Source organism: Zonotrichia leucophrys, chromosome 4 (genome assembly GCF_028769735.1).
Source record: "Zonotrichia leucophrys gambelii isolate GWCS_2022_RI chromosome 4, RI_Zleu_2.0, whole genome shotgun sequence".
NCBI lineage: Eukaryota > Metazoa > Chordata > Aves > Passeriformes > Passerellidae > Zonotrichia > Zonotrichia leucophrys.
The window spans coordinates 53945809-53968079 of NC_088173.1; the positions used below are offsets into that span (position 1 = coordinate 53945809).

Sequence of the window (22271 nt, forward strand, 5' to 3'; positions counted from 1 at the left end):
CCTCCGAGCGGGAGGGCCCCGAGGCCTGAGGGTGGCTCCGCCTCAGCCCCGAGCGGCGCTGCGGGGGCGGGAAAACGCAGCCCCTGATCAGCCCCTGATTCCCGAGCTGGATTTCCGATAGCACTGCGCTGCCCAGGGACAGGCTGAGTTCTGCACCTTGGACACCTATAAATCTATTTCGCTTTTTGGAAATTCCTTTGAATTGAGCGCGAGTACTTTATTTCACAGTATACTACTTCATTACGGATTGTTGTCTGCATCTCTGAAGTTTTGAAATTGAAGAAGGATTAAATTTTATGTGGTTGACCTTCTGATCCCATTGAAATAGGTTTTGTCACTTGTTTTATCACTGCTAGGAACAGGTCGACCCTGTGCTGAGAACTGGAAAGGCAAACATTTCTGTTTAAACCGCATAAAGTTCTAGTGAAAAAGGAAAAAATCCAACCCTAAACTAAAAAGTATTGTCGTATAATATAGTCCAGTCTCCTCAGAAGTTTTTTGTAAGCAGTTGCACCACTTTCTGCCTATTAAATCATTGTGATATAGAAAGCCAAAACAGATTAAACTACTATTTAAAACTTTGATTCTTTAAAAAACATACACCATAGTATAGATCAACTATCTTCCTTAAGTTTTCTTTTGACTAAATCACATGCTTTTAACAACATTACAATTCTGAAATGATGTAAAATATCCTGTCAAAGTCCTCGCTCATTTCCAACAGTGCAAAAGTAAAGAACATCACATGAAGGAGGGTAATTGCTCCCACCTTCAAGTTTGGTATGGATTTAGCATTACTAGATCCCAAACCCAGTTAAACCAGTCATCCCTCTGTGATTGAAGGAAGCAATCACAAATAGCCTAGTAGTGTCTATTTGCAGATTTTCATAAAAGTAAAAGATTAATTCATTCTGGACTAGCTGGCTCCTGGGTGCAAATTAAACCACCTCAATATTCAAGACACCTGTAAGAAAGGATCACACAATTTGTATTGACCTCCTCATTTAGAAAGAAAGAAACATGTACTGCTTTACACACCTAACTCAGTGATATTTTTTTAACATAAAAAGTTTGTAAATGATTGAAGTCAGGAATGAAATATAAGTCAGTAAATAAAATGTAAATTAATAAATGCAGATCAGTAGTAATGAGTTGAACACAATAAAATTGCCACATTCCATAAAACTTAAATCTAATATGGATTCTCCCAGAACAGGGCCTTTGTTTGCTAATTCATATGGCTTACAGTTTTATGCAAAAAGAAGAGGCTAACACTGGAATGTTAAGATCAGTTTTATTTTTTATAATCCATTGTCATGAAGAGCAATCAAGGTCAATAGGTAATTTTTAGGGAAAGTTAGTGCACATAAGCAGCTGGATGGAGCTTTACTTTAACACAGCTCTACAATACATTTTTTTCCCCTCAAATCATCAGCATAAACCTGTTCAGTTCCAGGAATGTTAGTGCACATCCAGCAAGCATATGGCTTAAGGATATATATACACACACTATCTAAACAAACTGGTGCTTTTACCTCAGAAGGCATTTATTATCTTTGTAATTTAGGTGAAGTTCCCAGGAAAGCTTAAGTGTTTTGCTTTGTTTCTAAAAGTAACTGGGAATATTTGCTGAATGTTACTCCTGTTTTAAACCTATTTCCTTCAGAAACTGTAATGTCCTCCTTATTCTTTCACAGAGGCCGCAGTGTGCCACTGTCTTGGATGCAGTGGAGAAGAATGTAAATATTTAAACAGAATACTTTTATCAGGAAAAAGTGAATCAAACTGCCCTCAGTTTACACACCTGAAGGTATCAGGAGGGTGTCTACTTGCTGCAAGAAAGGAAATAGAATTTTCAGGGAGCCCCTGATGAGGGGGAGAGAAAATGATGAGGAAGACTTCATCTTATCAGAAGACTAATTAATTACTTTATAATACTATATTATTCTATATTATATTACATTGCATCTAAACTGAATCTGTCAAGCAGTCAACTCTGCACTCAACACTCTGAGTCTCGTGACTGTCACCCGACAGCCCTGACACACACACGCTTGGCCCTGATAGGCCAAGGAAACAAAACACCCTCACTCTGGGTAAACAATCTCCATATTGCATTCTACTTTAGCACAAACACAGGCACAGCAGATGATAAGAATATTCTTGGGAAAAATTGTGCCTTGCTTTTCTCTGTGAAATGTGGGGCTACAAAGGGGTGAATGTAGGTATGTTAGATGGAATTTATGCCAAAACCAATTCTTCCCTGCCACTTACACACCGTTTCACAAACAGCAAAAAGGTAGATGGAGGAGCCAGTGTAATCATGCCATGACAGCTGCCTACGTCAATACTTTACTTTCTTGTTGGCTCCTAATCTCATAGCTTGACTTGATTATAGTCTTCCTTTCTTCTTTCTTAAGCTTTTCTCATTTGCCTATATGAAGTGTGGCTGCTCTTTTTGACACAAACTGTGCCATACGTGGGCTTCTGACACTGTTACCTTGATAAGACAGAAACCGTAGGCAGGATGCTGCCAACTACAAGCTAGGCAGTAACAATTGTCTTAAATTAGGTATCAGGAAAGTCACCTGGTGAACAAACAATTAATGCACCTTTACATTTCCCTCCTGACATGTTTTTTGGGTGGAAGTCTCTAAGAATAAAGGCATTTATTAACATATATTTGCTCTAGCTGACTGTTTCAATGTTTTATAATTTGCCATTTCCCACTGAAGGCAAAGAGCCCTTTAGACTTATTTGGTAACAGGTTTGCTTTCTTACTAACCTCTCAGGGATGCTGTAAAGACAGTTTGTGTATCCACAGAGGCTCAGATGAAAACCACTCCAGCCTTGCAGCGCATATATAACCTGACAGTTTATGTGGCATTTGTAGCTCTAACCAGTAAGATAGCCCAAGTGGCCCAGGGTAAGAGAACTGAGGTGAATGTTATGGGACGAACGCAGCCGTGGTGGCAGGGCACTAGCAGTGGGTGCCACTGGAGGTGGGTGCCACTGGCAGTGGGTGCCTGGGGTGCGGTGTCCTCGCTCAGGAATGCGCGTCCAGGCTTCGGGGTCAGCCGGGATGCGCTCCCGTGCTCTCCAGGCTGCCCGCACCGCAGACACGGGCGGCACCTGACGGGAGGGCACATGGAAACGGGACGGGCAGCAGGGAGGGCTGTCCTGGCCGGGGCAGGGCCAGGTTGGGGCACCGCATCCCGCCAAAGCCGCCGTGGCCGGGCTCGCCTCGGACCCCGCTGCTGCCCGGCGCTGCCGGGGCTCCCTCGCACCTCCCGGGCCCGGCGGGGCCGGGTCTGCCCGGGCTCCCTCGCACCTCCTGGGCCCGGCGGGGCCGGCGCTGGCGCTGCCGGGCGCGGCGGGTGCTGGCGAGGCGGCACCGCCTCCGCCGGGAGCTCCGGGCGGAGCCTTCCCTCCTTCCCGTCCTCCCTCCCCCGGCTCCCCGAGCACCCCGAGGCAGCGGCGGCTGCCTGCACCCGCTCCGCTGGGAGGAGGAGGAGGCGCCCCGAGCCGCGGGCGCTGGGAGCAAAGCTAAGAACAGTTCAGAGCTGTGGGCGCATTCCGGAGGGCAACACCCATGTCCCACAAACAGGGTATCTGGAACCGCGCGCCTTCCCCCGGTGCTCGCTGTCCCCTCATCCCTCCGTTCTCTTCTCAGCCCCCTCCATCTCTCCTCCCCGCTCTCTGCTTCTCCCCCTCGCCGCCACTTTCCCTCGTCCCTTCCTCCGCTGGCCCCGTGCCCTGACTGATTGTGCCTTTCCTTTGCTCCTGCCCAGCCGGCGGCCCCCCGGGCGAGAGCGCGGCTGACTGGTGCCTGTACCAGCTCAATGGAGCGGCCGAGTTCGAGGTCTCTGAAGGTGAGTACGGGATGCTGAGGGGAAGCGTCCCCTCGCCCGCTGTCCCGGCCGGCAGCGTGTGGAGAAACGGGGCTCGCTGCTGGGAGAGACCGTGGCAGCCGCCCCGGCGTGTGCCCAAGGGCAGGTGTGGAGGTGGGCGGGCAAAGGGATATCTGCCGGTGGTTTGTGTATCCCAGGCCTTGCGAAAGTGCCTTGGCTGGTTTTGCTTTGGCTTTTTTTTGTGTGGGAAAAGTTCGTTTTGCGTGTAGCAGTTTAGGTGGCATGAGTCCTTTTGACCTTGGCATCAGTGGGTGCTGGTGCAAGGTGGGCTGGAAAGTTTTCTGGCCTTTTTTCACTCCTTAACTTCGAAGAAAGAAGTCACCTGGAAAGTTTTATTTATTAATGTTCTGTGATCAGAAGAACAGTCTTGGGGTGTCAGGGCAGGAAAGTCTCTCATACCAGCCATACCAAACAGTGTATGGTTTTGAACATGCGGAGTATCTAAATTTAGGAGTGAACCTGTGTTCTCCAGGATATCAGATGTGTACTGTGCTGTGCCCATGAGCATCTTCCAGTGGCTGTTGTCTGTGAGCTAAGTGGAACTAAGACCTCATCTCAATGTTTTTGGTCTGCTGGGGTTATGGCTTTCTAAGAAGAGTGTATTTATTACTCTTTCTAAACGTTAAAATGCATCAGAAGCTGAGTTAGACTGAAAATCTTTGCAATACTGGGGAAGGTGGCATGCTGTAGTAGATTGGCTTCAGGTTCAACATTAAGAAAAACTTGACAACAGGGGAGCACTGGAAGATAGGAATTAGGTAGATAATAAAATCACATTCATTTGGGCTTTTTAATGTTTGTTTCACAAACATACATTGAAGAGATAAAGCTACAGATCTTACCTTGGGGCAGGCAGAAAGATTACCTGTTTGGTGTCTCTTCAGCTGTTATCTGTGATCCTTTGGGAATTGAAGTTTTGTGTCTTGTGTTTTGCTGTTTGGAGAAATTATTTAACCACAGTGTACTAATAATAAGCTATAGCTTCCCCAAAGTTTTGGACTAAGTTCTTCTTTCCAGTTATTCCATGGTGGTTTATATTTTGAGGTGTACTTAAGAATGTGTGTAATTACACACAAGTGCATACTAAAGCATTTATCAAAAGATGTTGTGATTTTTTTTTTTTTTTTGCCTACGTGATTTTTTGGGTGAAACTGCATATCAAACCAGATGTGATGACGATAGATGGGGGTGGAAATTATATCCGTGTGAGGGAGTGTAATGAGTGAGTGACAGCATTTCTTAAGCATCACAGAATGCTGATAATGAGCTTTAGGTTGGCATTTACTTTCATTTAAAGATTTGAATGAGTAGAATATGCTTCTTAACCTCATTTGTCTGGGTGAATACCAGTGTTCCAGCACTGCTTTGAGATGATAATGTTTTTTCTCAACAGGTGTTTTATTTCTTTGATTTATTGGGTCATCTCTTTTCACAGGGCATATTTTTAAAATTACTTTGCTAACCCTGACTTCAGTTCTCTTTAATGCTGCCAATTTTTGGGTTCCAATTTTATTCCCCAAATTAAATAGGAATCTTACATCTTTTCTCTTAACTCAACATGGAAACATGTGAAATTCTGAGACCAGGAAACAAGATGAAGCAATGTAATTTGATCACAAAAACTGTAGAATCAAAGTCATCTGCAGGTAGTAAACCATGTTTATGTTAATATATTGTATATAAATACATGTATACATTTATATACATATATATTGTATATAAATATGACATGTATTTTCCAGAGTACATGCTGGGTATTAATGCCACATATCTAGGAACACATAGAGCAATATATTCAGCCCACTTTGCAGAAGTGAAAAATCGTTCAAAGAAAAGTCCATGATGACAAGTGACTTGATCTCTTTTGCTTGACAGTGTTGTTTGATAAAGTCCAAACCTTTTTTTTTGCTGAAGTATGCCTCTAAAATAAGTTACACAGAGCTAGACAGAATATTTAGTTTTAAATTGATTGTTTCTTAGACTCCCATCACAGACTTTCTTTTCTCTCTTTATCCCAGTTCTTTTTACTTTTCAGAAAGGCCACAACTTGTAATTGCAGCTGCATTGGTTAGCTGCATTGTCGACCTAGCTGATGGACAGAAGGACAAGTTTATCTATATTCAATATTGTAGTGTGATTTATATATCTAGATAGATATCTAAACATTTGCATATTAATGTTATAAGCTCAGCTTGTCTTCTGGGCATCTCTTGCTGCTTTTGCTATTGAATGCTTGCATTGACCTTGTGGTACTCTCTCAGACTTCAGAGTTGTGTTCTGCAACATTTCTGTCTTAGCCTTAGTCTTCTGTCTTATTTTTTTCCCAAAAATAGATGTGTTAGATGAAAAACATTCATTTACATAACAGAAAAGAAAAATTGCATATTTCAAATGCAAGGAAAATAGAGCATAGTAAGTGAAATATCACAATCAAAGCCAAGATAATCATGTTTGATTTAGTCTTGCTGTCTTGAAACAAAATCCTATTTCAAATATTGCTACTTCTATAATTAACGTCTAAGTGCAAAATATATTTTATTCATGCTGAAAATCTCAAAGCACTTTGCTCACACTAAGTGCAGCCTCACAAAAGCTGTATGAAGAACAATATTAGTGTATCCATTTACAGGCTTCAAGAATGAAATATAGAAGTTAAGGATGCGATTTTTTTTTTAGAAGCTGAATGTTAACTATTAAGCAGATAGCAACATGGGACTTCTAAAAAGTCAAATCTTTTGCTCTGTGTCCAGTGATCTACTGGACTGTTATCAGGATTGCTTAATCTAGAGCCTTTGCTTTAAGCTCCAAATTACAATAACTTCTTGTAAACTCTGTGAGTTAAATCATGTTTGAAGTATTTTAGGCTGCGAATTCTAATCTGGCATTCTGTTATTCTAGATATGAATGATAATATGTTTAATGAAAAGATTCAGTCACAAATCATATTTTTAGTTTGCACTCTTAAAATTACCTCATTAAAGACTTGAGATTGGTAAATTTTCTTTTCATCTATTTTGTAACTGTGCTCTTGAGAGGTTGAAAGCACTTTTAGCATCTGTTAGCCTTGTGAATTTCAATGTGAACTTTCCTATTACTTACCTTATGCTGCTGTAACATTCTCTTTCATTTATGAGTAATTTGAAGTGAGATTTATTGAGAAGACGGTTAATAGAGTGTTTTGTTGTGAAAGTACAATTGAGCAGTGTGCCATTTTAAGGAACTAGAAGACTTGTGAACTGATTAATATGAGTTTAATCACTGTCAGGTTTATCTCCAATAGCTTTTTGTTTACTGCAGTTTTCAATCAAAGACAGTAACTCTGGATTTGGTTCAATACTGTCTTTTCCATTATTTCACCAATAGAAATAGAAAGCAATGTGATTGCACAGGCTTACAACTAAAGTAATGTTCTTGTGAGTCATGTGTTCATTAGCAAGGTCTAATTAAATAGGAAGTCTCATCGGTAGATGTTTTCACGTCCCAGTCCTTTTGTGGTAGATCCAAATAAGTTATTTTTCCTTAGTCTTTTACAAAAAGGCATGGTAGCAGTCCTTTTCCTAGTACTTCGCAGTTTGCCAAGATTTCTTTCAAAGGATCTTCACCATGAATGGATGTTGTATTTCCATCTTAGTTGGATGGTATGCTTTACAGAACTGGGCTTCCAGATGTCCAGTTTGGAGATCACAGAATCACAGAATATGCCAGGTTGGAAGGAAGAGGCCCACAAGGATCACTGAGTCCAACTCCTGGCCCTGCGCAGCAACATCCTCAAGAATCACGGTGTGTGCTTGGGAGCATTGTCCAAACAATTCCTGAACTCCGTCAGGCTTGGAGCACTGCCCTGGAGAGCCTGTTCAAGTGCCCAACCACCATCTGGATGAGGAATCTTTCCCTAATATCCAACTTCAACCTCCCCTGATACAACTTCAGGCCATTCCCTGGGTTCCTGTCAGTGTTACTAGAGAGAAGAGATCAGTGTCTGCCTTTCCTCTTCCCCTCATGAGGAAGCTGTACCTGCAGTGAGGTCTCCCCTCAGTGTCCTTTTCCCCTGGCTGACCAGACAAAGTGACCTCAGCCACTCCTCACAGAGCTTCCTCTAAAGGCCCTTCACCATCTTTGTTGCCCTCCTTCGGAGGCTTTCTAATACCTTTAGATCTTTCTTACATGACAGTGCCCCAAACTGCTCTCAGCACTCGAGGTGAGGCCTCCCCAGTGCAGAGCAGAGTGAGACAATCCCCTCCTTTTCCTGGCTGACAATGCTGAGCATTTATTGATGTCCCCAGGACAGGGCTGGCCCTCTTGGCTGCCAGGGCACTGCTGATTCGTATTCAGCTTTCTGTTGACCAGGCCTCCAGGTGCCTTTCCCTGGCACTGCTCTCCAGCATCTCATTCCCCACTATGTGTATACATTCAGGGTTGCCCATCCCAGGTGCAGAATCTGGCACTTCCTTATGTTCCCTTTGCATAGTTGGTGATTGCCCAGCCCTCTCATTTGCTGAGGTCCTTCTGCAGGGCATCCCTGCCTTTGAGGGAGTCAGCAGCTCTTCCCAGTTTTGTATCATCTGCAAACTTGCTCAGTATCACTTCAGTCCTGCATCCACATCATTTATGAAGATGTTGAAGAGCACGGGGACAAGGATGGAGCCCTGTGGAACCGCAGCAGTGACAGGTCCCCAGTCTGATGTCCCCCCATCATGCCCCACCAATGAGCCATGAGTTGCTCAGCCATCCCATGATGTATTTATCCAGCTGTGTGCTGGACATTTTGTCCAAAAGGATCATGTGAGAGGCAGTGTTGAAAGCTTTACTGAAATCCGAAAAAAGAAGACATCAACTGGCTTCCCTTGATCAACTAAGGGGGTTACTTTATCATAAAAGGGAATCAGGTTTGCTAAGCAGGACCTTCCTCTCATGAAGCCCTGCTGGCTGTGACTGATGACTGAGATGTAGTGAGCTGAACTGTGATTTTTCTGCAGACCACTATTCTGTTTTTATTCAAAGGAAATCAAAATGCTTGAAAGATTGATACTCCCCTTGCCTCATCTCAGTGCACATTTACAGAATCACAGTATCAATTAGGTTGGGAAAGACCTCTGAAATTTTGTCCAACCCATGACTAAACACCTCCATGTCACCTGGGACATGGCACAAAGTGCGCATCCAGTTTTAAACAGCTTAGGATGCTGCCAGTGTCCCTACATTGCTGTAAAGTGTGTCACAAGGCTGTGTGTATCCTGATAGCCCCTCTGGTGCCATGTACATGGATAATACAGTTCCAGTCCTACCTGAATAAACACTCCTGTTTATTCATTCAGCAAGTCCCTGTTTCATCCCTCCTTTATTTTGCACTGACTTGTATTGGTATTTGGTTGGTTAACTATCACTGATGTCAGAGAGCTGCTGCAGCACAGGGAAAGGGCTTCTGTTTGAAGTGGTATCATCATAATTTATTCCCATTATAATGTTGAATGTGATTCTGTAAGACCAGACCTGGTAAATGACTCATTACAAGAAAATGTGGGTATTTGATTATACTTCTAGTTGTTCCTGCACAATCTGACATTGAGTTTCAATATGAAAAATTCAACGTGATAGGCAAAGAGGAAGAGTTAGGATATGTTGAAATTGTATTTATGATAGCTTTACTTCTAGTGATATTTTCTACAGTGGTCCATTTGTGATATTTTAATATGTGGTTTATACATGGCATAGGTTTTGTAAAAATCTTTAATTCAGGTATTTCTGTAGACTATTATAAAAAAGACTGACAATAAAATACTGGAAAGTACATGTACTTGTTATGAAAAGGAAAAGGTGAGTGATTTATTTACATTTTTTATTTGTTGTTTCCTATTTTGGTGTTTTGATTAAGAGCTGGTTTGAATTTATGGAATAAATTAATTTTTTAAAGTACATTAAGATGATTTAATTACAATGATTCATAAAATCCTGGCCTACATAGTGTTTCCATTTGAACTTATTATGAGTGCTAGAGTGTGTTTTCTCCTAAGAGTCATTAAATGTCATTTGACCATAAAACAAATACTTGTTAATTATTTTATTTTGCAAATGTCTGACCAAAGACATTAGCTCCTGTTCAGTAACCTGAAAAGTGGTATTGCTGTTTGGATTAAGCTTGAAAAACAGGCTAAGACTTTTTTTTAACCAGGCTTTCAGATTTTCCTTTTTCAAGGACTTCACACACTCCTCTAAAATTCTGTAATTCTTTAATTCTCTGGATCTTGAATGCCATAAGTTGCAGCCTTCATCCTCTCAGTTTCCAGAATGTGGTCTTCACCCAGTTGCCTTTTTGCTTTCTAGCCATAGACTGGCAGACTTGTTTAGGTTAAAAATGACCTATAATTTGATTGAGTCCAACCTTTGACCAAACATAACCTTGTTAGCTAAACCATAGCACTAAATTCCCCATCCAGTCCTTTCTTGAATATTGGCAGTGATGGTGATGCCACCACTTCTCCGGGCAACCCATACCAATGCTTAATCACTCTTTCAGTGAAGAAATTTTTCTTGATGTCCAGTCTGGACCTGATGTTGTTGAGTTTGGGATGGAAGGAAAGACTCCAGTCTTCAGATGGATCAGAAGGCTAACTTTACTGAAAGTAGCAGGTCTTTTATAATGTGACTTGCTTATGTGATACTTAATTGGTCTCAAAGTAGAAACATTTCACACTATTGGTGGCTATAAATAGTACACTGTGAAGAACTATAACTATAAACAGTGGTTACAGAAAGATAATAATTGTTTATATTGTTTCTTCGAAGATTCCCAGGCTCAGCCTGGGAGAAATTTTCTCTGTTCTTTCTTCATCTGAACTATTAATCTCCACATGGACCTCCCCTGGTGTGTCTTGAGGCCATTTCCTCTTGTCCTGTCCCTTGTTACCTAGGGGAAGAGACTGACTCCACCTGGCTACAACCTCCTTTTGGGTAGTTTTTTCCTGTTCTCCAGGCTAAACACACTCAGCTCCCTCAGCCACTCCTCCTAAGATTCACTCTCCAGATGCTTCAGCAGCTCTGTTTCCCTTCTCTGGGGAAGGGAGACTGCTGGACTCAGTTCAGCACCTCAGTGTCTCTCTTGCAGTGAGGGGCCCAGAGCAGGAGACAGAGCTTGAGGTCTGACCGCACCAGTACAGGGGAACAGTCTGAGTGCAGGGGCTCAGTCACTGCTCTGCTCCTGCTGGCTGGAGGTTTTGTTGATCATCTCCCTGATTTCACCAAGAATCCAAAACTTTTTATCATTTAGTGGTCACTATACCCAAGATGGCCTCTGACCACCCCATCTCTCACCAAACCATCTCTGCTTGTAAGCAGCAGGTCTAGTGGAGCACTGCTTTCCAGGCTGCCCCTCTACATACCTGCTTGGATTTTCTGGGTTCTGTTTGTTTTATTTTTCCTTTGTTTTCTGTAACTCTCCCCTCCACCAAGGGAATTTTGGGTGGTTTCAGCCCACTGACTGTTGTGCAGTGTGACAAAGATGTCTCTCCTTTGTGTCATTGAAAGTCTGCCATTTGCAGCAGGTGCCTGCATAGCAAATCTGAGCTCTTTTCCCTCTCTCACTCTTTCCAGGTCCATAAGGCTTTCCATTTTATATGATCCCTTCAGTTCCATCCAAATAACTCCTGGCAATTTTAGTTTTATTCATGCTTGAATGACGAAAATTTCCTTGGTATTTCAGTTTGCCATATACTTTAGGAGGCACTCAGTGTGCCTCATATATCTCATGAAAGATGAAGTCACACTGTTGTGGGCCTGATGATGCAATTATTAGCAAGTCAAAAATCATGCTTTCAAGTTACCTGGTCCAGAATTTAACAAGGGCATCTTTTATGCACCCTCTTCTGCATTAAACACTCAATAATTTAATTCAGGTAATGATTTTGTTATCAATAATTAAACTGATGAAGTAAACAGGGATTTCATTTGATCTGTAAATTTTCCATTTAGAGTAATTTTTTATATTTAAGTCAAACATTGCCATTCAGCTTGAATAGTGATGGACAATCTAGAGAGTATAGAATTGCCTGTGGTTCCAGCTGAGATACATAAAAATCACCAGGTCTTCACAAGGCCTCCTCTTCAATTATAGGTCAAGTCAGAAATCCAGGGTACCTTTATGGAGATTAATTTTATATAGGGGCAGGGAGTACCGATTTTCTGATTTTCCCAATTCCAGTTTAGAAATGTTTGCAGAAATTGCCCAAGCTGTCTTGCAGACTGTCTGAAGAGCTGATGCACAGGTAAGTTTTTTCTACTGTACAAGGATTTTTTTATGTATGAACCTGTCAAAGCTGAATGAAATTTCAAGATCAGATTCTTCTGTTTCAGCCCAGACACCTAACTTCTGCAAATATGGATTCAGAAGTCATACTGCAGGCCACACAGTTTGAATTGTAATATTCTCATTAATCAGTTCTTTTCTGTAAAATGCAATTTGTTAGTAAAATTCTGAGAGATTGAAAGCAAAAGTCAATATAGTTTTTTTTCCCTGCATATTTTTATTGTCTGATGAGAAAATTCCAAAAGTATTTCAAACTTTTCAGGTATTTTCAACTACCTTTTCCTCACAGTGTGCTGCTTGAATATAAACTAATTCAAAATAATGGGCAATGGCCCAGAAGTCTTTGTGTGATTGCCTAATGGTATATAAAAACCCACCAACAGTGAAAATATGTTATTTACAAGTGAAATTCTAGATGTTGCCATCTCAGCTGAATTGTCAGAGTTTGGTGATCCAGAAGAGGGAGCTGCCACATAAATTTCTAGCAGTTTGGAACTTAGCAAAGTCTCTTTTAACCCCCCATCATGGAATTTTTTTTATTTTTTAATTTTAAGACTGACTCCAGGGGTTTCATGTGATGCTTTTTTGGTCACTCAGTTCATAGTTTGCTGATTTCTAAGGACAGCATTAGAGACTTAATGCTTTAATTTCCTTCATTTTTCAGTATGAGTTCAGTGTATGTTTTTAAACATTCTGCTTGAATACCGTGCTAAAACCTTTGGTTGACATGATGAATGTGGCCCTTTTTACTTAATATGCAAAGTCTTTTTAAACACAGATGTTTCTGACTAGCCCACCATGGATTTTTTAGAGATGTTTTCTGTAGCATGCAGGAAAGAACTTTGTGGTGGCTGGCCTTCCTCATGTGAGATAGACATGGCTTCTGAATCATTGTAGTTTTTTTCTGTGTAAGGAGTGGCTTTTCTGTCACAGTAAGAATATACAACTGGTATTTTGAAAATAGCAATATATATGTAAAATAGCAAAACCAATGTGCACACTTCAATGTGCTTCTAATGCGCTTTTTTTTTTAGCACTGCAGAGCAATTTATAATGATTCTATCTGTAATTTGTGGGTTATAAAACAAAAGGACAATGAGGTACTGGGAGAAGGCATTAAAACACATACTTGAACTTATGGTCAGGAAGGAGACCAGACTTCCTGAGCATCCTGAGCATATTTTCAAGTGCATGATTTAACCTAGGTTCTGATATTGGTGGGTGGAATCCTACGTTGCTACTTGTAATGATAGATCTTATCACAGCTATTGTATCTTCAGATTCATTGTTAGTCATTTTGTGTTAAAAACTGATGCAGTGATGTGATTGAGGTAACTGGAGTATTGAGAAACAGGTGGGACTTTTTTTCCAGCTGCCTAATATATTCCTTGGGTCTTTTTGTCATTAGAAGCTTTAGAAGATACTCAGTATTAGAAAGCTTTTATTTGTTTCTTATGGAGAAGAGTGAATACAGCACTGTGTTGATGATATGTTTGTGGTTATATTTTGTGCAAATTTTGAGGAGCTGGAACATGTTCAGAGAAGGGAAATTAGGCTGATGAAGAGTCTGGAGCACAAATCTTGTGGAGGGTTGCTGAGGGAGCAGGGGTTGTTTAGCCTGGGGAAGAGGAGGCTCAGGGTGGACCTTATTGCTCTCTACAGCTACCTGAGAGGAGATTGCAGAGAGGCGGGAATTGGTCTCTTCTGCCAAGTAACAAGTGATAGGACAAGCAAAATGGCCTCAAGATGCACCAGAGAATGTTTAGATTGGATAGTATGATTTTTTTTTTTACTGAAAGGGTGTACAGGCATTGGAACAGGCTGCCGGGGAAGTGGTGGAGTCACCATTGCTGAAGATATCTAGATGTGCCAGTAGGATGTGGTTTAGTGGAGGACTTGGCAGTGGGGTGTTAGTAGTGGACTGGATGATCTTAAGGGTGTCTTCCAGCCTAAGAGATCCTGTGATTCTCTTTCTGGAGGTAAGTACAGGACAGTAAAAGTCCTTGTGGTTCCAGTGAAGAGTGAGAATGGAGCATTTCCTTTGTTATCAACCTTGAATATTCCTGCATGTGGTAGTATCCTGCTGTTCACTTACTTCATATTTCCAATTAGTAAATCTATAAATATGAATGCTTTCATAGAAGTTACCACTGGATTCCATTCATACCTCTATGTGGTATCATCATGTGGCCTTCAGATTACATATGCAAGCTGCTCTGTTAGACAGTTTAGACATTACATTGTGAAGTTGTGCATATCATTCTAATATTGGAATGTGCCAACATGAAGAACTCTGTGGCTTATTTTTAGTTATTTTGTAAAATAATTTTGAAATTTCTATATTTTTTACATGCTCACAGATGTACATACATACACTTTTTTCTTACATCCATGCAGGGTTAATATAAAAATAAAAAGATAATTCTATAAGATCAGTGTAGATGTGTTTGACTTTTTCTCCAGGAGGCTTTGGAATAGGTACATAAATAAATAGTGGTTTTCTATAAACCTAATATTTTGCACATGGCTATTGCAGTTGAAATATATAATATTTAAAAATATTTGTATTTTTGTTCAAAAAACCGATGGCCTTTTTGTAAGTTTTAAAGTCTTCCATCAAATACAATTTCTTTTCAGTATGCATACATTCCTCAGATGTTCTGGTAATGTTTATTTGTAAGCACATTTTGTAGTGGCTCATGTCACAATGAATAGAGTTGACAGTTGGGCTGATTGCAGGAATATGCAAAATGTTAACCTCATAAATCTTTCTCCACCTATTGTATTGTGTAATTTTTACAAAATATGCAGAAGTATGGTGCAAGAGACAGTTCCATTATTTTAGTTGGGACCATTTTGGTATTGCAGTTAATGCTGATGTTTTCAATTCAAACACAGTTATGTCTAGACACTAACAGGGGCTGTTGATTTGACATTCCATTCATAGAGAGGGCACGTGTCATTCAAAAGTGAGTTCTGAAACTCTTCAGCATGGCTGCATTGTTAGTGATGGGCCTTTCCACTTCACATGACTACTATAACTAATTACTGTATTTAGTGATCTTGAGATCCTGAAATGAAAATCACCAAGTTTCTTTGGGGGATACAAATGATATTAATATTCTTTCTCTTTATACCCAGAATAAACTTCTGTGTTATGACTAGACTCAAAGATGCAAAGTAGAAGTGTTATCCTTGCAAGACTTGATGGTTTCTTGTTAAATCTGACTTACTGAGTAATCTTCATGATCTTTGAAATTTTTAATATAGACTAGTTTTCGTCAATATATGGTTTTGTTTGTCAGATAACTCTTATTTTTTAAGTTTCTCTGGTAAGTTCTTGTGTTAACATTGTAAACTCTGCTTTGAAATTGATTGTTTATTGTGGAAATACCCCATGCTTCAGATTGCATTCATTTGCAAGAAGCACTAACTTGGTGTCTTTGTAATGGTATACAAAATAGATGTAATAATTTTAAAGTAAGAAGAATTCTTATTTTTCATGTGCTACATGTTAAAATTGTGGGGGTTTTTTCCCTTGAGCTTTTTATGCAGTTTTTTTTTTTTAATTTTTTCTCTTAAAGTCTGTTAATTTCAGTGTGAGCTGATTCCTCTCTTCTAAACTAAGGCATCACAGCTATATTTCAGTTTGATTGCTTTTTCTGGGTTTAGTTTTTTCTCCCTAAGCATACTTGCCCTAGTGGAATGTCCACCTTTCCCAAGTGAAATCTAGAGGGACCTTGAGAGTCTGCTGAGTGCATTGAGAGTGTAGCTGTGCACTGGTGTTTCTTCAGAAAGGTGATACCATGCCTCTGAATCTGTGATTTTATGTTGCTTTTTCATTTCTCCCTCTCCTCATGCGCCTCCACATTAATCAAAAATCTTCCTTAAAGCATGAAACCTGTGTTGACTTGTGGAAGTATCAACTGTGCATTGAAATTTATTTCAATTTAAGAATATTGCAATATTAACATGGTGTTTCTGATTCCTAGTCTGATGACTTTAGAGGCATAATTGTTCAGTGATAATTCCAGAAATGCACAGAGCTTTGTTGAAGGACTTGACTTCTCTTTTCTTGATGATGTCAAATCATAAAATGTATCCATGGAGGAATAGAATATTTTGTGTCAAGAAAACAGATCTCAAGGTTTAATCTTGATTCTGCAATAAGACAAATCACCTCTGCTAGAGAACATTTCTAGAAACAAGATCTGTCTCTCTGTTTTCCCCCCTGTGCTGAGTCTCTAGAGCAGCTTGTGACCTATATTACGCATCAAATGTTAGAACTGTGTAGTCATTGCTTGCTTTAGCTGCAGGTTCAGAAAGTACCCAGAGCAAAGCCTGTGCTGTTGGGGCTGGGCAATGCTGACCTGGGCAGAACTGACCCCCTTGCACTTGCAAAGATCACTCACTTACAAAGCTCCAAAGCATCTGACAACTGTGCATCCTCTGTGTCTTTCTCTCCCTCTCTCCCTCTCTCTCTCTGTATCCTCTCATCAAATGGTTGAAAGAAAGCATGTATTCAAACCCTGTGGTTAAAAAGCTGCACGATTGAAGGAGGATTGCAAACCCCAAACTTTCAGTGACATCATCCCATAATTCTGTTTCTATAGGTACCCTGCACTTTTGACTGCCAGGTTTTATGTGTCTCTATTTTACTTTTTGTGTATGCATTGTGAGTGATTGGAGCTCTATACTTCTCCAGACACAGAGCTGTGTGGTTTCTTTGGTAAAATACTGAAGTGTGTAACCATTCACATAGATTCCTTTTCCACCAGCAAATGCTTACCTATGTAAATGTAACATTTGAGTTCAGATGTGAGCACAAGTCAAGAAATTCAAAGATATAGTTCCCACAGCAACCATAATTCAGCCTCGTTGCTGTGAAAGCACAAAAGCTCACACCAAATACCATGCAGAATACTGCATGCATGCAAGTTTATGAGACACAGTTGCTAGGAGAGCCATAAATTTTAATTTCCAGAAGTATTTACATTCACATTTTATATCTCTTAGAATTAAAATCTGTATTTTTTGAAACAGTGCAGAAATGAAGAAATGGAATAGAGGCCATTTGGATTAGTGTATCTTTTTCCTTTCTTGTAATGTACAGTTGATTACTCTGCTATCTGTCTTTCTGTTGACTTTTATTTTTAAGGGAGTAATATTGAATGTGAAACATAATCTGGTCTACTTCCTTATCTAACTCTATTTTTTCTCTTTGTTCACCCCTATTACTAAACCTGCAGCTAATGGGATCTACTTGTTTGCCTACCAAGGATAAATAAATCAGATATTTACCTGCATGTAGCCATGCATCTTGCTATTCAGCTTCATCTGTCCCTTAAGGCTCCATGATAAAATATCCCAAAGCATATGGAATATATTTATTTTCAATATCTTATAGGGTACTTTTAGTTTCTTTGTTTGCCTGCTAAGTCTCCTGATTTGGTCATCTTAGACATGTTTAGTTATTATCACGGTTGGTGAAGAGGTGGAAGAGTACTTGTTTTGAATTTATATTTTTAATGAGGAAAATGTAAATATTTCAATTATAGTACTTAATGAGCACAGCAAATGTTTGTAAATAGTATCTACAGGATTTCCAGAAACTGGTTGGCTGAAATATCTATATGAACTTTCTTAACCTTTCAGATATGGCCAGTGGAGAGAGAGACGATGATGTCTGAATATTGGCATATTAAGTCCCATTTCCATGGGTGATTATTATATCTGTAAGCTGGATTGAGTATTCATGATTATTTCTATAAAAATTCCCTTTGACTGTGGCATATGCTAATACCTCATAATTTATATGGAATAAAATCATTGTATCTCACCTGTCATTTAAAATAAATGGTAAAAAAGGAAATGACACAAGAAAAAGAAGGTTCATAGTAAGAGTTTCTCTTCAGTAAACTACAAAAAAATTAATTTAGACTTCATCTAGTTTCTACCAGACTGATTTTTCTCAGCCCTCCATCACTTCTTAGCCTGCTATATGAGCCTTTTTATGGACAGTCTGGGCAGAGCTGAAAGGCTGATAGGATGTGAAAATGTTCTCCTTGGGAAATCTTTGGATCCTGCCCTTCCCAGATTGTTAGGCAATCTGCTCTAGGAAGCCTGTTTTGACAGTGCCTGTTATCTCTGCTCAGCAGAGTCCTATAGGGACCATCCCTGCCTACCTCAAAGCCAGGGTTAGGGGAATTCACTCTGCAGCCCAGTGCCTTCCCAGAGCTTTATTGTTCTGTTTAATTGTGTTGAAAAGCTAGTTCGGAACTGCACACTGTACTGTACACGTGTCTAAAATAGTTTGTGTGTATGAAATGCAGGTTTTCTTGTGTAAGAATTTATAACCTGAAATTTGAACTCCATCTGAAAATTAAAACATTCACAGTGGCTTAACAATTTCTTACTAGGTAAACACATGAAGATTAATTAAATTCTGTCTGCTGTCTGATCAAGAGTTGGTCTAGTCTTTCCACAGTGACTTCACTGTGTCTAAATTCTATGAATTGAGGAAGGGGACTGGGAATTGTGAATCATGGCATTTCTTCAAGGAGCAGGTAGTGTCCTGGTGTTTGAGTGGAGTCCTGGATAAAACTTGATTCATAAGGCTGTATGTCCTGCTGAAACAAGATGATGAATACTCTGGGTGTAGGTTTTGGGTAAGAGCTTTGTTGTGATCATAAGCTTCCATCAACATCCTTAAAACATTTCTTTTTCCATTGTATATAGGTAATATAGCTTCTCTATGGTGTGAATAGTTACAAGGATGCTTTTGTTTTCTTCTTTCTGTCCTCTTACATGAAGTAGTTGTGGTTTTAGTATTTGAAGTGAATGAGTTATAGCAAACTTCAGTGGAAACTAAGAACTGCAGAGGGATGATTTGAGATAACTGGAAAACAGCAAAATGTTACACTTGAAATTGATCTATTTGTAGTAAATAGAAATACATAAATAGACACAGTTTTGTGTAAACACCAAGTTTACATTTGTGTTCATTACAAGCTGATCAATAACTGTTGCTGGATGACTAGATGCAGTTATTTTATATAATTAATTACTGTGCATACAGGCCCAGGGAAGAGAAATGTGCAGTCAATACTGCCAGGGATTGCTGGTAATCATGAGAAGCTAAATTTGTTTTGAGGTGATGGGGGTCCTGTGGGACAAAAAGCCTTATAAGGGAAATTGCTTTTGTGTAGTGGCAAAAGGGCCTGGTGTTGGGAACAAGGTCATAGTTTCAACACTTACTGCCATCAGAGGAGAAAGCTGGTATAACTCTACTTATGCAGGTGTTTTTCCTCCAGCATGTCACTTCCTCTGTGTGCATGTGTCCCCGGAGATACAGATTTCCTAATGGAACACAGGACTTTGATGCAAGTGGATGGCCGTGTCACCTCACAGTTCTCAAAGGAGAATAAAATTTCCTTGGTGGGATTAAAACCATCTGCTTGCATCATGGGCTGTTAGCTATGAGATAGAATTTGATGTTAAATATGTTAGTCACTCTTAGTAGATGGAGGGTTGGTATGTAGAATATACTGTGCCATATGTTAAAGATTTTTGTCCTTTCTCTTCATTTGAAAATAGGTATCCTTGTCAATTACAGTGAGCTGGAAAGAGGCAATTTTTAAAATTTTTCAGTTTAATTTTTAAAGTGTTTTCAGTATTTTCCATTTATCTGCAAACATTTCTTTGAACATCCTGTCAAAATTACCACAAATATATTTGAATTGTGTTTTTAAACTCTGATAGAAATTGACCGTTCTCTCTTATTGAAGGTAATACAGTTCCTTTTGCAGGATTGTATTTCTAGTTTCCAACTTTGACAAACTCCTAACCATAGAGCCTAACAGGTTTTTTTCCTATGGATTGGCTTCAGGCTGATTTTTCACAGAAAAATCTAGTTAAAACTGCCAATTTAGCTTTGACCCTAAGCTTCACAAGAAAATTCCTGGTATCCTTTTGCCCATTAGAAAAAGAAAGAATTCCATCAACCTCTCCTTGAAAAAGCTCTAGTATTTGCATCCATTGAAGGAGGAACTTCAAATTGACAAGGTGAATATAATCAATTTGACTATATTGAAGAGTGTCTTTGACTGTCCCTGTGAATACCTACTCTTCTTTGACCAATTTATAAACTTCTGAAAAATGATTGTTTAAATAATCTCATGTAAGTGTTGGTAGAAATGGGTTGATAGAATTTTTCCCCCCTTTTCTGTCATCTCAGCATATAGGGATTGTACCCTGATGCAAAGCTGAATTGACCTTTGTGTAATTGCACTTCTTGTCTGATTGAAATAAGAGATGTTTTTTGGTGTTGAAATATTACAGTTTTCTGTTCTTTTCTTTGAATTGCATTCTCTGTCTGCTGGAAAGGGGCTGAGTAGAGGAGGAATCACTGTTTGATTTGGCCTAGAGCAGGTGCTGGCCATCCAGAGTACCTTGGAAAAGGAGGCTGGGCTTGAAGGAACTGGCGGAGGTTCTGGCTCTGTGGAGCTCAGGTGCACAGGAAATCAGAACTCTGAGTGTGTGGAGGACACTGGTAGTACCTGGCAATCACAGTGACATGCTGAAGCTGCCTGAACAGAGATTGGGAACGAGGTGGAAACATGGGAAGAGGCATTATGAGGAGGGGAGGAGAGGCATGGAGATGAGTCTCCTGCAGGGCCTAGACAGTAACACAGCTTACTGGAGAATTGCTTCACTTCTGGTGCCAGAAGGCTGTCTGGCATCATTGCTGGCATTGGCAGGGAAGCTGTACTCCACCAAGGGAGTTTTGGTGTGTGCTTTTCAACCAGCTCTTCATTAAAAGCACAGACTGGTAAGTTTCTAGAGCAAATAGTGACCTACTTGGTTCAAGAAGCAGGGAATTTTCCAGTAGACCTTATGACTGTAAAATCTGTGAAGGTATAAGTTTCCTGTCATGTAATGGAATATGTTTCCTTTTTTTAAGAACTTGGAATTTTTTTTACCTTTGAAAACCTCAGAATCACTTCCAAATTGCCATCTGAAGTGTGCAATTGCCTGTGGAGCCTTATTTAAATGCCTGACATGTTTGCATTGTAGTATAATAATTATATTATGATGCTGGTTTAATTTTCACCCGGTTGAGCAGATGAATCAGAGTAGTGAAATGCAGAGTACTGTTCTATGAGCCGTGTCTGATCTATTGCAAAAATTGGAAGACATGTTGTTAGCATTCTGGAGAGCTGGAATCTCCTTCCCTGTGGTGAGGTTTATGTGCAAGGTAAGAAGCAGTGCATTTTATAATGTGCTGTCCCTAATTGTGTGGTTTTGGTTTTTAGGTATCTAGGTTGGGATGCTGAATTGCTGGTTAGGCCCTCTTGCACTTGGTCAGTAGAAATCCTGTACAGAAAGCTATAAACTATAGAAAATATAAAGGATTGGGCCACAGAATGAGTAGTATGGAGAAAACAAGACAACTACAGGTATGACATTAAGTGAGTTATATCCTTTTAGAGTGTTGAGTAAAGTAAGGTTAAAATTTTGGTGATCCCAGCATGTGGCTGTCATCAAGTTACATGCTGCAGTTTTAAATTTCTGGTTATTTGCATTTGCACTGCTGGCAAATAACTTTTTAAGAATTATGTGTATGAGGGAGAAGGAGAGACTTCATGTAACTACAGAAAAAAAAAAAAAACAAAATTAAAAAAAAAACTACAGAAAATAAAAAATAGCTTTGGATGAAAATGGCTTGCTTTATATTTAGCATGAAAAAGAGTACATTAAGAAAATAAGCTGTATCTTATCATAGTCTCTTGATAATTAAAAAAATAATGTTTTGGCGTCTTTTTCCCAGTTACCTTTAGCTGCTTCAAGGGTATGTACAAGTGCAGAAAAACAATTGTGTGAACATAGAAAATTAAAATGAAAGGGACTGAATGTTTTGGATAAATACAAGTTGCTATAAAAGACAAAATTAAATGAAAAGGATATAATTTTCACAGATTTCAAATGTAATTATGTTATGTCATAATTTTATAGGGTATTAGCCTTAAAGCAGTAGTTGTGAAAAATAAAGTCAAATTCAG

At 39.7% G+C, this 22271-nt stretch overlaps 1 protein-coding gene across 4 annotated transcripts in view; it reads left to right on the top strand.

The window, feature by feature from the left end:
• The first annotated feature begins 3390 nt into the window (after window positions 1–3390).
• Window positions 3391–22271, top strand: part of PPP2R2C (protein phosphatase 2 regulatory subunit Bgamma) — a 189129-nt gene continuing 170248 nt past the window's right edge. For 3 of the 4 annotated variants that reach the window (XM_064711752.1, XM_064711749.1, XM_064711753.1), the window contains exons 1-2: window positions 3560–3608; window positions 3792–3872. Coding sequence is in view for 1 of the 4 variants with exons in the window: in XM_064711746.1 (XP_064567816.1) it covers window positions 3593–3608; window positions 3792–3872 (97 nt within the window). In the remaining 3 variants the exon portion in view is untranslated. Of the gene's footprint in view, window positions 3609–3791; window positions 3873–22271 lie in introns of all 4 variants that reach the window. The other variant, XM_064711746.1, reaches the window with a different exon arrangement.